This window comes from Olea europaea, chromosome 6, assembly GCF_002742605.1.
Source record: "Olea europaea var. sylvestris chromosome 6, O_europaea_v1, whole genome shotgun sequence".
In the NCBI taxonomy this organism is placed as follows: domain Eukaryota; kingdom Viridiplantae; phylum Streptophyta; class Magnoliopsida; order Lamiales; family Oleaceae; genus Olea; species Olea europaea.
The window spans coordinates 26,869,600-26,885,327 of NC_036242.1; the positions used below are offsets into that span (position 1 = coordinate 26,869,600).

The following is a 15,728-nucleotide window of genomic DNA, read 5'->3' on the forward strand; positions in this document are numbered from 1 at the left end:
ACAATTGAACTCTCACGTCAATTTAAATGAATCATCCTAATAAATATTTGTCGGAATAGCAAGTTACAAATTAAACAATGAGCTAATACTCAAACGTCCGTATAGGAATCACTTTTTGTCGCCAATAGTTAGGGTTGACAACGAGACGAGTCGGGACGGGTTGGTCATTCTCATTACCGTCTCATCGAGTATTTTTATCACCTTATCTAACCTTCATACACAGTTAAGACAGGGTGGGACGGGTCCAGGCGAGATCAGAGTGGCGAGTCCCATATCACATTTACAACCCCGTTTGTTTGTTTGTTTATTGTTTCTTTGTTTTACTATATTTCGTTTCTTATGTCTTTACCTAATGAAAATTATTATTATTATTATTATTATTATTATTATTATTATTATTATTATTATTATTATTTTCAATTTGTAAAGAATAACTCATGTTCCCTTTAGATATGATAATAATTCTTTTCTTTTTATTTAATAAAAACTTAAACTTTAAACAAATTTAAAATGGGATGGGTAGGGAAAGGAGAGTCCCCATCCTCACCCCGTTTACCTAATTAGGTGAGTAATCCTCGTCCTGGTCGGGGTGGGTATTGAGTATAATGAATTTTTTTATCATCCTTACTAATAGTTATTGGTAAGTGAAAATTTATGCCACGCCCCATATTTGACAACCATTTTTTTAACAATGATGCTTGATGTACGAGTAATGCTATTTGCAATAGTTCACGGCTATAGTTGCTTTACATGATATACATGTGGCGGTTAGTAATTTGATACACTACTGTGGTAATTTTTTTTATTATCTTCTACAACAAATCACTAATAGCTACATATATGCCATGTAGGATGGCTGAGACAGTGAATGACTACAGATAACATTATTCTTAATGTATATTTTGTTTGACATTATGATTTACACATTGACACATGACAAAATGTAATTTGACAATTTTAAAAATAAAACAGTCTTGGAGCCAATCACTTTTTACAACGCATCAAATATCAATGTAAACTTAAGAATGTACAAATGACAAAATCCTATTTTTAAGCTCTTTTTTTCTGTATACTCATTTTTAATCACGTATTCACACAATAAATATTCTACATGTAAATCTAAAAATTTTCCGTACTTTTACCACACATTTTCTACAAGACACTACTCAAATCTTTGTTTTCTTCAATTAATGATTGTCAAACAGGAGTTTAAACTGAAATTGTGTGACCCAATTGACCGGAAGTGGAGTTTACCTACTTTGCACATTCGAATTATGTCATTAAAGTCAATAATCAAATAACAAATTAATCGAATATTCTGTTTACGATTCTCCCACATAAAAATCAAATAATAAAGGCTTAAATCATGGGATCACATTATCATTCAAACCGTTAAATTCCAAGTTTATTTCCTTTCCAGGCACGTTAATGATCCCAAACTATACAAAATACGTGTGAACAAAGATTAACCAAAGCGTTCGGGCACAGCCGTCTTCCTTAAAACTCTGTTGTCGCTGTCCACACGTCATAATCTCATTTGAAAAGACGAATACCATATTGTTTCTTTTTGGCAAGAAATCAAGTTTGCTTTTCACGCAGTTCACACTACTCCACCACTTAAAAGCCTGATAATTCGTCTATTTATTGCACCTTTATGGCTACGCTGGATTTTACTATAGGCAAAAATCTTGGCAATTTGAAGCAGGGAAGCCGAAATGGAATTCTGCAGAAGTCAGATACTAGCTCTTGTAGCTTTGTTTCTATTTCCAGTGGCTTATGGATGGGGAATCGATGGCCATCTCATTACTTGTCGAATTGCCCAGGTTCTCGACTGTCCAGTATTGAAAGGAGTTCGTATTTCCAAATGTATTTTTCGATGTAATTCCCCAGCAGATGCTGTGGAGAATTTATTGCCAGCCTATGCAGATAATGATCTGGGGAGCGTTTGTGCGTGGGCAGACCGTGTCAAGTTCCATTATCACTGGTCGTCCGCTCTTCATTTTATCGACACCCCGGATAATCTCTGCACATATCAATACAGCAGTGAGCATTTATTCTGGCTTCTTTATTTCATAAAATTTGAACCTTTATTTTTCTCTGTTTTGGGGATCAACCATTTAGAACTTATATAAGATACAGGAATACTAACACCATATAATTAATGTATATGCAGGGGATTGCAAGGATGAAGATGGCATAAAAGATAGATGTGTAGCGGGAGCTATCAACAACTACACCACTCAGCTTCTCACCTATGGCAATGAAAATTCTGCTTCTCAGTGTAATCAATCAACAAAATCCTCTTCTTTTTGAGCTGCAATTTTTTTCCTTTTTGCTGGATATTTCTCCTTTAAAAAGGATCTAGTTAATTCGATCTCGAGAATAGTAGTGTTGAACTAATCACAGTAATGAAAACAAGAATGTGTATAACAAAGTTTAAATAAGTCAGTTAGGGCCTTACATATCCTTTAGTGATTAGTTACCCCCTTTACCATTCAAAGCCATATGAGTTGGACTCGAATTACTTGTTTCTCGGGTTTTCTACTGTTTTCTATAAACATTAAATTCTTAAGTTTATGGCTTAACCTAATTTCCCCTGCCTGCCACAGGATGTTATATTGATGAGTGCCTAATCAATAGTATATGATTATTTGACTGATAAAAAGGTTTCATGGCTTGAATAATGACAGATAATTTAACAGAAGCACTTCTCTTCCTTTCTCATTTTATGGGAGATATTCATCAGGTTGGTAATTCAAATAATGGGTCAAGTCCACACAGTTATATGTTTTGATTTATAAGGGTTTTGTTAGATTATCCCCTTTTTAGTTACAATCCCTGAATTATTTCTGCAACCAGCCTCTACATGTAGGATTTACTTCCGATAGGGGTGCAAATACAATCGACGTCCATTGGTACACGAGAAAAACAGTTCTTCATCATGTAAGTATTTTGTACAAAACAAACACACGCAACAATCCGGCATCCTATAAAAACTTTGAAAACTGTATTCTTACTTGCAACAACGCAGGTGTGGGACAATAGCATAATCGAGACAGAAGAAGAAAGATTCTATGATTCCAATGTAAATGAAATGATTGATGCAATCCAAAAAAACATAACGGTACCTTATTTTCGATTTCCTTCCTTAGAAGTTGAACACTCTCAAATCTCAATGTTTTGCTTCAAATCCTGACCTTTTGTCTTCTCGTGATGCTTGGCAGACAGTATGGGCCAAACAAGCAAAAGCATGGGAGGCCTGCAGCAAGACAACTTGCCCAGATCTGTATGTTTGATCACACACAAAACAAATGATTATTCTGAACTAAAAGTTGAAACTTTATAGGATTGACAGATAAATTTAATGTTAAGAATGCTCGAAAACATGTTTGTGCCACCTGCAGATATGCATCAGAAGGTATAAAAGCAGCCTGTGATTGGGCATATAAAGGTGTGCATGAAGATTCGGTGCTTGAAGGTAAAGTTTTTAACATTTTAAATAATAATAGTAACTAGCTAATGAGTTCATTTATTTGAATCCTAAATCATTATAAAATGACACAAGCAAACAATTGCAGATGACTATTTCCTTACCCGTTCACCAATGGTCAATTTGCGGCTAGCTCAGGGTGGAGTTCGTTTGGCAGCAACGCTTAACCGCATATTCGGATGACAAGTATATCGGCCATGCTCTGAAACAGCATGTAGGAAAAATCATGCTAGAATTCAACACCACATCTAAATGTAAGCGGGTGACAAAAATGAGCATAAATCACTGTTTCTTTATCATGTAATAAAAAAAATCAACCAATTTGCATTTCAAATATAAAAGTATTTCACATTTTACAAGCATCGTCCAATATGTTGGCCCAAAAATTATTCACGTACATAGAAACATAGGATATTTACAAGATAATATAATGCTCTTATTCCACAATAGATCTTGACACAAGTGAAATGGATAAAAACTCTATCTATTTCATGCTTTCTTCTTCACAACAAGAACCTGGCACTTGGCATTGTGAACATAGTAGTTGCTGATGCTTCGCAGGAATGCCCTGTTTCATATTCCGAGAAAAATATACTTTTAAAATTTATTGTTTGTCGCAGAAAGCTCATAAATCAGACATCAAAGAGCTATGTTATCATTTATCATGCCTAGCCGCCTAACTGTTCGTTCTATTTGATATTATTGTTGGAATTGGTTCAAAAATACCCAAAAATTGGTTAAGGGTAAAATTGGAAAAATGAAAAAGTGTGACTTCGTATCAACTTCGACCAAATATTTGGACTTGATCCAATGATCAAATTACACAAGTAAATAGACCAACTTATTTTATTCGTCGAGTAGATCGTTGTGGTATATTTGGAATCTCGAAACCAATTCCGGATGAATGAGAAATTATGATTCAAATTTGGAAGAGATGAAGTGTTGCAACTTTTCGAAATGATACAGATTTTGGTCCAACTACTTCATTTGCACCCTTTCTACATCTATAAGGAGGACCCTATGGACGTGGTTTTGAATACACCATTGCATTGAGCATCCATTTTTCTCTTGCAATTCATCTTTCTTCCATTCTCATAACATTCCTTTGTAAAGGAAAAATTCCGTTGAAGTTTCGTCGTTCTTGTGGTTTGAAGTGCTGCTACCACAAGAGTGTATTTGTTGTATCTTCGGAGACATTTGCAATTCAAACGTGAGCACCGTAGCAGGGCAATTTGTCTTAAGGAAAGAATTATACTCGCTTCGAATATCTTTTTCTGCTCCTTATTTCATTTTGGTTTCATGTGGTCGGTTTAGTCATATACTTTGTATCCTTAAATTGTGTTCTAATTACGTTCCTGTAGGTTAGAACATTTGCTTACAATAATAGTGTTTCGACTACGCTCCTGTGGCTTGAAACTTTGTTCATTTACAATATATACAACCGTTATACCGCTAAAATAAGTACTTGGAACAACAATTATTTGCATACATTTTCAGTTCTTGCCAACAAATCAAGCTGAAAATACATTTGAACATGTGCAACAGAAGTTCTTATTAAAAGAAAGGATTTGCACGAAGCAGATGTGAGAACCATTATCCCAAAAGATCTAAGTTACTCCTAGGAAGTTAGGAAGTGTATAAAATGGACTATGACATATTCGAGGAGTGGGCTTCCAGACACGGTTTCTTCATTGTCCACATTAAACTAAATCAAAATCCAAATTGAGGTTTTACACCAACTCAAAATAAGGAAAAACAAAGAAGTAGACACCGTACTTGTAATTTTCGAGATGGCACCATACTTTGCGGCAACAACAGTTTCCTACAAAACAGTAAATAACCTTTGCAAAGCCCCTTGACTGTGGTTTCCCAGCACTAGTAATTCAACCTTTAGCTTTTCCACTGCTTCACATATGGCCTCTTTAGGATCTCCTGCTTCAATAATTGTCTCAACACTAAACTGTAGAAGAAAGAGTACCCATTTTAATTAGTAATTATCGTATATTTCGAATATACAAGAAATGCATTTATAAGCGTTGTAACATGTGGGTCATTTAGAGTGAAATATGTGTGTACTTGAAAAATAGGTCGATTCTGACGTAGAGTGGAACGGAGTGGGGTGAGATGAGTAAAGTGCATCGATCGCAATGGAGTGAGACGAGTAAAGCGCATCGATGGCAATGGAATGGAGTGGCACAAGAATACAGCAAAAATGTTGACAAAACCTGTTTCCATGGATAAGTCAAGTATTGCTTGGATTTGATTAACATCTAGGTGCTAGAGAAGAGGCGTCCCTACATATTGGTCATAGATGGAGTTCCCTAACTTATTTTTTTCATTGTTTTTACTAAGGTGAGAGTATTCAGCAAAGTTGATATTATTGTAGTATGCAGCTTATATAGAGTGGAACACATGTATGCTACAAATTAAGTCGATGCCTAAATGGAACATGTCCAAAATAAAGGATCAGACCCCGTGATCTCTGCAGATGTCCTTAACTTTTTCCAATAGAGCAATGGCAGTTTTCTTTAGATTTTCCTGGATAGTCTTTAAGAATTCTGGAGATGCAACACACAAAAAATACATCTTGAGGTATATTTCTAAGATCCAACAGTGGAAATTTTATGCAATAATCCTTCTAATTTGTCTGAAAAATAAAATCTAAACTAGATTGAAAACATTGGAGGTAGTTGATAAAATTAGAACAATCCAAAAAGACAATGAAAAGGGAGTATTTTTAAACGTGTAATGCAAAATATATTTTTAAAGTTATTAAAATGAGGAAAAATTATTAACCTATGAAAATTGCACAATTTGGTCCCTAATATTGTTCAAATAGCAAGTTAGTATCCAGTAATTAAAAATGAACAAATTGCTCACAACATTTCACCCATATTTGGTATAAATTATTTAAAACTCATTTTTAACCACGAATTCTTCCAACAAAACAATTTTTAACGTCAACTTACAATATTTTTTTTCTTTTTAACCACATATTCTTCAAAAATATTTTTTTTCCCCAAAATCTATTCTCAAAAATACTACATCAAACAAATCTTTCATTATAATAGTATAATTGATTTTCAGTGACGAGACTGTTCAGAAGTCTTTTAAGAGCTTGTTTGAGTCCTAACTTTTGCCCAAAATGCATTTTAAAATAGTATTTTGATGGAGAATGTATAGTTAAAAAAAATTTAGATTTATGTGTAATATTATTTTATTGAAGAATGTGTGATTAAAAATAAAAAAAAGACAAATGTATTTTGAAAATAATAGGGATTAAACAAGACTTAAATCATCACACTAACTTTACATATTTAACTTTACGAAGATAAAATTTTATCTCTTAACTTGAACTTATTGTTAGAAATTTGAAATGGGACATTCATTCATAAAAATCAAATGACGATTTAACAAATATTTAACAACTTTCATCATCGAAAATAAATTATACAACTATAATTAAAATTCGATAGCTAACTTGCTCCTTTAAAGTTTGAGACCAACTTACTGCTTATAAGATGAGTTAGAGGATGCAATATTTCCAACTTCATATTTATTGAACATAATTTCAGCTTAAGATTCAAAATTAAGGGTTCGTTTAATATGACTTTTACTTCTAGTAAAAGAATTTTTGAAGGAAACTATATTCGATCAACTTCCTCTAAAAGTTTTTCTATCTGGAAGAAATACTTTCATAAAATTATTCTAATGAGTTCAAAAGCTCTTTTTAACTTTTCAAAAACCCATGACCTACCCTAAATATTTTGACTTCGCTTCTCCTTATTTTGAATGGTCATTTTTTAAACAATTATTATTGCATCTAAAACGTTACCCTAAAATTTCATTTGAATATAAAAACATTGTTTTATAAGAAATTGTTGGGAAATGTAGAAAATTTATTTTTGATTTTTGTTGTAGAATTAATTTTTCTTTGATGTTATTACTAGTCAATAATATTGTTACTAGTCAATACAGAAAGGTCTACATGGAGACCTCATATGCATACACATGGCGAGCACCCAAAAATTGGTGTAGAATGGACTAACGTTCAAAGCTGTCAAAGGAAGTGCCGAGATTGTTGTACTAAGTTGATTCGAGATGGTTCGCCTTCTGCTGCCAAACCACTCTACCACCTAAAGTCCTTGACAAACAAAAGAGCGTCAGACAAGCACGTCTTCAAAGTTAACTGATGTGACATGCGTAGTTAATAAGTGTTAGGAATGTCAGACTAGCTTATAAAGTGGCTGACTCTTCTCAAAAGTCTATCAATGTAATTAAGAGACAACGGAGTTGATGTAACAGTTAGGATCGACAGATCAAGCCACATGGATCTAATCCTACAGTGACCACGTCGACCTGATCACCATAAATAGGAAATTCTTGTATCAATTGAGAGGGTTTGGAAAAATATAGTGAAGGGAATAATATACTTGCGTTATCCACTATTCACCTTCTTCCACAAACATTCATATTTACAGTAGAAATACTACATAATACGTCCACGTGTATATTATCTTGTATCAACACCTGTCTACTATTTTCGAGAGTCAATAGATTGGCGCCATCTATAAGAAGTTTGAAATAGCTAAACCACGAAAATCCAATTGAGGAAAAATTTGAGTTTTGAAAGGAGAAACCAAAAAGGAAAAATCCTTGAATAAAGGAAGACAACTCCTGGCCATGAATCCGAAGAAGGAAAGAATCACGCCAAATAGACCAAAGAACATGTTGGTGAGGAGACATCCTCACAAAATGCCCCAGTAATCCAGGAGCCACTGCCAACCGCCCCAGTGGTCTGCCACCAAAGAAGTGGCTCAAGGAGTAGGCCCAGGCTTGTAGCAGGGCTAATCAGAGAGATGGCTGCCGTCATCGCAAATATGAGAGTCATCTTCTGGCAAAATGCTGCAATGCGTAAACTACTAGGCGCATGCAAAGTCAACTAGCCAAATCCTCCCAAAATGAGGAAGTCATTTCCAGAGAAATACAGGTAAATGTGGACACAGTTACCAATTACGACACCAATCAAATAACTCAGGAGGCTGTCGTTCTTTTAAAAGCCAGTTGGGATAATGCACCAAGAGGACAGGCTAGTGTCTTCGATAGGCTTGGTCCTACAAGAGACAGAGAAGGCCGACCCCCCATTCTACCCGCTTAAACCGGGCGCCCTCCTATTTCCTTGAACAAACCACATCTATTCAATTCTTTTTCAGAGGAAAATCAACATGGACAACTTCAGCCAAAAACTGCAGATGAGCTCGCTCTTAGATACATGCATCCCCCATCTAGAAATAGGCAGGAAAGACGAGCTGCATCAGTTCGGATGTGGACCTACCAAAACTGATCATGCAAGAGGAAAATGCTCAAGGCCCAGAGAAGCCCTCTCGTAGAAAAAGGCACTAAGACATATAACTATCAAGCCGGACTTCGCAACCCCGGCCGACATGAGTCGACCTTCTTAGGATGTCGGTGAAGTAAGGACACAGACCCCACAGAAAAGTGATATGCTATCTTTCCTATCCCATCCAAAAGATAGAGATAGAAGACAGAAGTCATAAACACCATCCTCATGAAAAAGGTTGAAAGCCTCATTCGAAAGAAGAGCGCCAATTTTGGCCGCCTCAAATTAGCTCATCTTGCAGAAAGAGGTGCTAAAATATATAATTGCCGGGGCAGGCCCCAATGACATCGGACAACAAAATATGACCCATCGACAGCAGTCGCTGGAAAGTAAGATTTGTTCTCCTCTCTACTCAAAGCAGCTTAACCATAAGCCTCACAGAATTATATTGCCTAAGAAAGTTTGGGCACAAAAGGTAAAGGCCGATCTCCCCATCCCGAGGCTAAAACTTTGGTCCCATCCGAATAAGAAAATCAGAATGGGTCAAAAGTCGTACCCCGACCATATATACGTAACCCAAAATGAGCTATGCAAAATAAGCTTGTTCAAAGAAGAGATGAAGATGAAACCACCTCGGCCGAGATATCAAATGCAAAAAAAGAAAGGCCCCATATGGAGTCACACCTAAAATATGCATACACCCTGAAAAGGAAGACTATGCACTAACTATCAAGTACAAAACCAAAAAGACACGCACGAAGATTTGAGAACTAAGGAGAATAAGGATCTCAGCTCCCTTCATAATGTATTCAAAGAGGACAGCGTCGGCAAACAACCTCATCTCCCCCAAGGACTTTGAGCAACATCTTCTGTAAAGGCCTGTGAAAATTTTCATTAAGTTATGTCTTGTTTCTAGAATCTCGTTGTTTTAACATCTACTGTATAATTAGAAATTACTAGATAGCTTGTATATAACAATTACGGCTAGCATATTTTACTACCTATCATACCGATCTTATTGTCGTGCATGTTCATTTACACTGTACTCGGACATCAGACATGACCTGGTCCACTCTACGAAGAAGAGACTAATGAAGCCTTCAGCAAAGTGCATGGCACTTTCTGAGATAGTTCCTTTGAAGGAACAAGAAAAATGTATAGCTCATAGAGGCACTTCAGAATATGAGCTGAAAAGCGTCTGCAATGCTCAACCTAAGAAAGGGCATATCGGTAAAAGAAGTGGGAGCTCGAAAATGTCCCCCTCAGAAATAAAAATTCGCCCAAAGGGCAGAATAACGCAAATGATCGGACCCTACAAAACTTTCCTCTTGAAGGCACAGAAGTTTCCTACAAAAGGATAAGAAAATATAGAACTACCCAAAACCAAGCAAACCCTCGCACCAACTCCCCTCAAGATCCACCAAGCATAAATACAATTTTTTGTCATATTGCAAAGAATCATCATGGAGCAATTCGCACTAGTAAATGAGTGTTCAAGCAGGAATGAGCCTTTTTATAGGCAAACGCATAGGTTTTTTACCGTCAGATCTTAAAAATCTAGACTGTCCAAATTCGGGGCACTTATAGGCCACTCGATAAAATCGACGCTTCAGCTTTAGGGCCCAGATCGAAACACGTGGCAATGCCTTGAAAATTGAGGGCTTCGCACTCCTCGAGAAGACTGAACGTCAACATAGCAACTTGTGTCAATAAATGATAAAAGATGATCCAACTACCCGAATCCCCTCAAGCATCATAATTTCAGATGCACAACAAAGACAACTAATCATTACAGCACAAAAGACCCTTCACATATTTTCACGCTGACCCTATCCAACCCCTCTCTATGACACTTACAACCTCGACAATAGTGCTGCACAAAAGTACCTCGGACTACATCTTAAAGTACTTCGGTTCTACTATGAAAGCACCTCAGTTGATCCCCCTCGAAAGCCCCAAACTGAACTGAGGAACTATAAGCTCAAAATTCAATGTCAACACCCTCTCACGGATTCTAATTCCCACATCAATGTTGGTAAATTAGACTTGGGGGACTGACATCCATTAGGAATTTCTTCTCTTGGAACTTTTCTTGGAAACTTCGAAATTAATTACAAATTCTACGTACCACATAAATGATCGAATATAGAGTTGGGGACTATTGTTACTAGTAAATACAGAAAGGTCTACGTGGAGACCTCATATGCATATACATGGCGAGTACCTAAGAATTGGTACAGAAGGGACTAACGTTCGAAGCTGTCAAAGGAAGTGTTGAGGTCATTGCACTAAGTTGATCCAAAGTGGTTTGCCTTCTATCATTGAACCACTCTACTACCCGAAGTCTTTGACAAACAGAAGAGGGTCGGACAAGCGTGTCTCCAGAGTTGATTGATGTGACGTGCATAGTTAATAACTGTCAAGAATGTCAGCCTAACTTATAGAGTGGCTGACCTCTTGTCAAAAGTCTATCAATGTAATTAATAAATGACAGAGTTGATGTAACAGTTAGGGTCATTAGATCAGGCCATGTGGATCCAATTCTACGGTGACCACGTCAGTCTAATCAATATAAATAGGGAATTTTTGTATCAATTAGAAAGCTTGGAAAAATACAGGGAAGGAAATAATATACTTGCGTTGTCCACTATTCACTTTTTTCATAAACATTCATATTTATAGTAGAAATACTACATAATACACCCACGTGTATATTATCTTGTATCAACACCTTTCAACCATTTTCAAGGGTCAACAGATGAAATAAATTTAATATATAAATAATGAATATTTTCAATTTATTAAAGAATTAACATAATTTTCTTGTGCATAAATGTTATGTTTCTTTTTTTTTTTTTCCCTGGCCTTTTGATATTGGTAGGCGATACTGATATTAGAGATAAGAGCTGACGTTTAACTCGCTTGCTTTTATCTTGATTTTGTCTATTGATTAATCAATGCTGACGTTCAAATTATTTTAAAAATAAAAATATATGTGATATATTAATCAGTTTTAAAAATCGAACTAGCCACTGATTGAATGATGAAGAGGTCCAATGATAAAAAGTCAAATATGATCGGAAAAAAAAAAAAAAAGAAAGATTATTTGCTTAATTCATAAAAAAAGTATTTACTCTAATATGAAACACTTTAGTCAAATTAACTGCATTTTCTTCTAATATTGTTTTGAGCCCCATTCATATCAAAATGTATTTTTCTCTCTCTTTTTTTCAATCACACATTTTTTAATAAAATAATATTACACAAAAAAAAAACCCCAAAAGTAATTATAATGGGGCTAAAAAAGGGTCCCCTTATCAAGACAAATCCTACTCACTGCCAATGCATTTAAAGCCCTAATCCCTTTATACCTTTTAGACTCCTGAGTATTATTCCTTTATCGAAATAGCAACGTAATTTTTAGGTTTTTTATTGAATTCAAAAACAAATTTCTTAAAAATCCCTAATGTTTATTCTCAAAGGTGAATGTAATTTTTCAACAGAATCGTTGCTGACATTTTCTTGCAGTGCATGTAAGCAATAAACACTGATAAATTCTTTCTTTCTCTGAGCACCTTCTTCATCAATATAATTATTTTATTCATTATTTACGAGTGAAACTATGATTTCTCTTTATTTTGGGCTGAATTGATAACGATCTTACAGTATAAATAGGATAGTACCTTGTGATGATACATGGCTCAATTTTACGAATTTCTTTGATACAAAGTAGATAGATACACATTTGATTTAACTAAAGGGGAAATTCCATGTTTAACAAATTGGAAGAACATTCAAAATTTTGAGACTTATCTACAAATCAATTTGCGGGACCTGAAATTATTCATAATTATCTTCCACATAATATCATGGTGACATTACTGTAGGTGATAAACTTTTAATGCATTTGACAAGGATTTAACACTTGATCAAAGTCACATTGATGCACCAATATTATGGCTGTGTTAGAACAAAATAAATCATTAGGACAATTTTAGCATCTGGACATTTACAAATTGTCTAGATTCTTTTGGCTATTGTTAATGTCTTATTAGACCTAATCTGACATCATTTCTCCCTGTACTAAAGTCAGCATTAGCAGCACCCTTTCCGTCCAATATTCAGCAAAAGAAAATAGTAATTACCAATCTATTAACAAATAGTAAATTAGTACACGAAGAGGTCGACGTTTGTTATTCATGAATTCTGCATTATAAGGCATAATCAAGTATCTTTTATTGAGGATGACGATATAGATAAGTGTATGTATACATTGGACAAGCATATGATACAATAGAAACTAAGATAGAAAAGGCCAAAAGGCTTGGGACTGGAGTGGACCTCCATAACCTTCTCCTACAAGTTTCTCCATCCCTTGTGCATCATATCCAGTTGTTCCCTGCTGTTAAACCCATTCCAACAGTACAATATCAACATTAAAGTCCAACTTTGGAATTTAATATGGTAAAATGGAAAATTATATTTTCTTTCCTGCAGTTATTAATTTGAGTAAATATCTTCTAGGATGAATGTAGATTTGACAATTGTTAGGAGCCGAAATAAAAATTGTGCACATAGAATTGAGTTCCATTCAATCATGTTACGAATTCAATGTACCAAACACACTGAAAAATGTTTTACCTGCATTGTTTCGACAACTTCTGCCTCAGATGAGTTGAAATCGTAGAATAGACTTGCTGCTGATAGTTTCATTGAAAGAAACTAGAGAAAAGATGTATAAATAAAAATAATTATTTAAAAGAGAATATAAACTAAGACGTATTCTATAATCAGATTGACTCGATAATTTAGAATCTTGATAAGTACAATCTTACATCAATTTGATTTTGCAGTGATCTGACATAATTTATGATCACTTCCAACATCACAGCCATCCCCATTGTCTACAAAAAGAAAAATAATAAATAAATAAAATAAAATAAAATTAACTTTTCCAAATAAATTTGGGTTGGCTATATATGAAATTATTTTCAGCCATACCCGTCTATATATTGTAACATCTAAAGTTATTTCTATCAAAATATAAAATCCTGCAATCATTAGGTTTTCCATGACCATAATGGGGAAGAAAAAAAGGAACTGAAAATGAAGGCCTTACCTTGTAACACCCTGGAACAAGGTCTTGCAAGCATCTCAGCCTTTCATTTATCTTCTCCCTTCGTAACTATAATTAACACAAAAATCTTCTCATTTTCATATTGTTGTAGATAATTTTCTGGGTCTAGAGTATGAATTTATGCGAACAGATAATCGGTTTGTGAATAAACATGCATGGTATTTTCTTGTACTGAAATTTGAAAATGAAAAATCAATAACCAAAACAAACCCTTTCAGCCAAACTGTGGCTATCAGTAGCTTGCCCTCTCTTTGCTCTGACATGAACAACTTCCCTAGGTTTCTGAGAGTCAGTCCCATCAATTCTCTTTCTTTTCTTGCCACCATAATTCTGTGATCATATGATTCATATCTTAATAATTATAACTAATATAAATGCAGGATCTTGCTTGATATAAAGGGCTAATGACAGAATAAATATTGATAACTTATGTGAAAAGAGATACATACTACATAATTTTTGCTGGACTTGTTAGCTCCGACTGAACCAGTTCCAGATACTGATGGTGAATACTTAAGCAGTATATCAGATTCCGGTCCGACGTTTATGTTTTTGCATCCATGGCTTAAACTTCCATCTGACGGAAAGAAATTAAGCACTTCCGGATCATATACCGGAAAGTGGACCAAAGGATGAATGGTTCTTGAAAATTCCTCATTCAAAGTTGGGGGAATTAGTCGAGGTTGATGATCAGAAAACCCTTCATTGTACAAAGGCATGTTTCTATGAAAATTTGGGTTGAAACCCTCCATTTCACTCAGGTTGTTTAATAATTCCTTGCTGTTTGGGTTCATTTCTGGGAAGAAGATTTAGGGTTCTCAAGGTCTACCATAAACTCTGCAAGTCCAAATGAAGCCTTTTAGGTTTTCATATGGTATGTTTGGATAGCAATGTTATATAAGCTTTTGCTGGAGGTGGATATTTTTTATTATACAAATAATCTCATTGGCACAACAAATTTTTAGTTACAATGAAATAATGTACAACATGAACTGCAGAATGTACAACCTTTTAGTATCATTTGATACAGAAGAAATGATATTAGTGATTTTTTTTTCTTCATTTTTTTGCCCCCTTTTTTATGGGGAAGTACTTTGTGGACGTTATTTCTTAGTGGATCCACATCCATATTGATATATCAAGTAAGTGGTACTACGTCACGTCTTTCATTAAGTATGATACAAAATAAGAATGATCATAATTATTTATCACTGATTTTGGAAATGACAGAGTGCTAATTAATCTTTGATAATTCTGGCAATTTATGACCGCTTATTCATCACTGGTAGGAATCCTCAGTTTCTTCTACTTTTATTGACATATTTATTTTGGAAGATAGGGTACCGGGAATCGTGCTAAATAGTAAATATGTCATTGAAGGTGTTACAATTGAAATAATGGAGGTTAGTTTAATATGATTTTAATATAATCTGAAAAAATAAAAATCATTTTACTTGAGAATTGACTTGGATCAAGTTCAGAAATGACTCAAGATTGAGTGAAATGGCTTCCCTCAACAAGAGCATTTGATACATCTCGTGTGGACCAACACGTCGCAGTTGAGTTTCAAGTGCATAATGACGTGATTAATAAAATGTGTGAGTTACTATGTTATGTGCGTCCAGTTCAATGTAGAGAGTTCATTATAAAATATTTTTTTCATGCTATTATAACTGAAGTGGTATTCTTATAACAGTCGAGTATTAGCAATACATATGGTTCTAAATCATTTTTTACAAATGAATATTATGCTCCAATTA

General features: G+C 34.8%; 2 protein-coding genes across 4 annotated transcripts; one reads left to right on the forward strand and one right to left on the reverse strand.

Moving 5' to 3' along the window:
• Positions 1-1,642: 1,642 nt before the first annotated feature.
• On the forward strand, positions 1,643-3,846 carry LOC111396298 (endonuclease 2). Its single transcript, XM_023022688.1, has 8 exons — positions 1,643-2,043; positions 2,174-2,281; positions 2,691-2,746; positions 2,860-2,943; positions 3,032-3,124; positions 3,225-3,286; positions 3,405-3,478; positions 3,579-3,846. The coding sequence occupies exons 1-8, from the start codon at positions 1,716-1,718 to the stop codon at positions 3,671-3,673; spliced, it is 900 nt and encodes a 299-aa protein (XP_022878456.1). The 5' UTR covers positions 1,643-1,715; the 3' UTR covers positions 3,674-3,846.
• Positions 3,847-12,998: 9,152 nt separating this feature from the next.
• On the reverse strand, positions 12,999-14,817 carry LOC111396553 (transcription factor bHLH75-like). Of its 3 annotated transcripts, none has more exons than XM_023022966.1 (6): positions 14,421-14,817; positions 14,179-14,298; positions 13,951-14,016; positions 13,667-13,735; positions 13,473-13,553; positions 12,999-13,233 (listed from the first exon to the last, which is right to left on the reverse strand). In XM_023022966.1, exons 1-6 carry the CDS (start codon positions 14,760-14,762, stop codon positions 13,132-13,134), a joined length of 780 nt encoding a protein of 259 aa, XP_022878734.1. In that variant the 5' UTR covers positions 14,763-14,817; the 3' UTR covers positions 12,999-13,131. The 3 variants fall into 3 exon arrangements, with proteins under 3 accessions (XP_022878734.1, XP_022878733.1, XP_022878732.1); XM_023022965.1 differs by having other exon boundaries at positions 12,999-13,230; positions 14,418-14,817; XM_023022964.1 differs by having other exon boundaries at positions 14,418-14,817.
• Between the last annotated feature and the right edge of the window lie 911 nt (positions 14,818-15,728).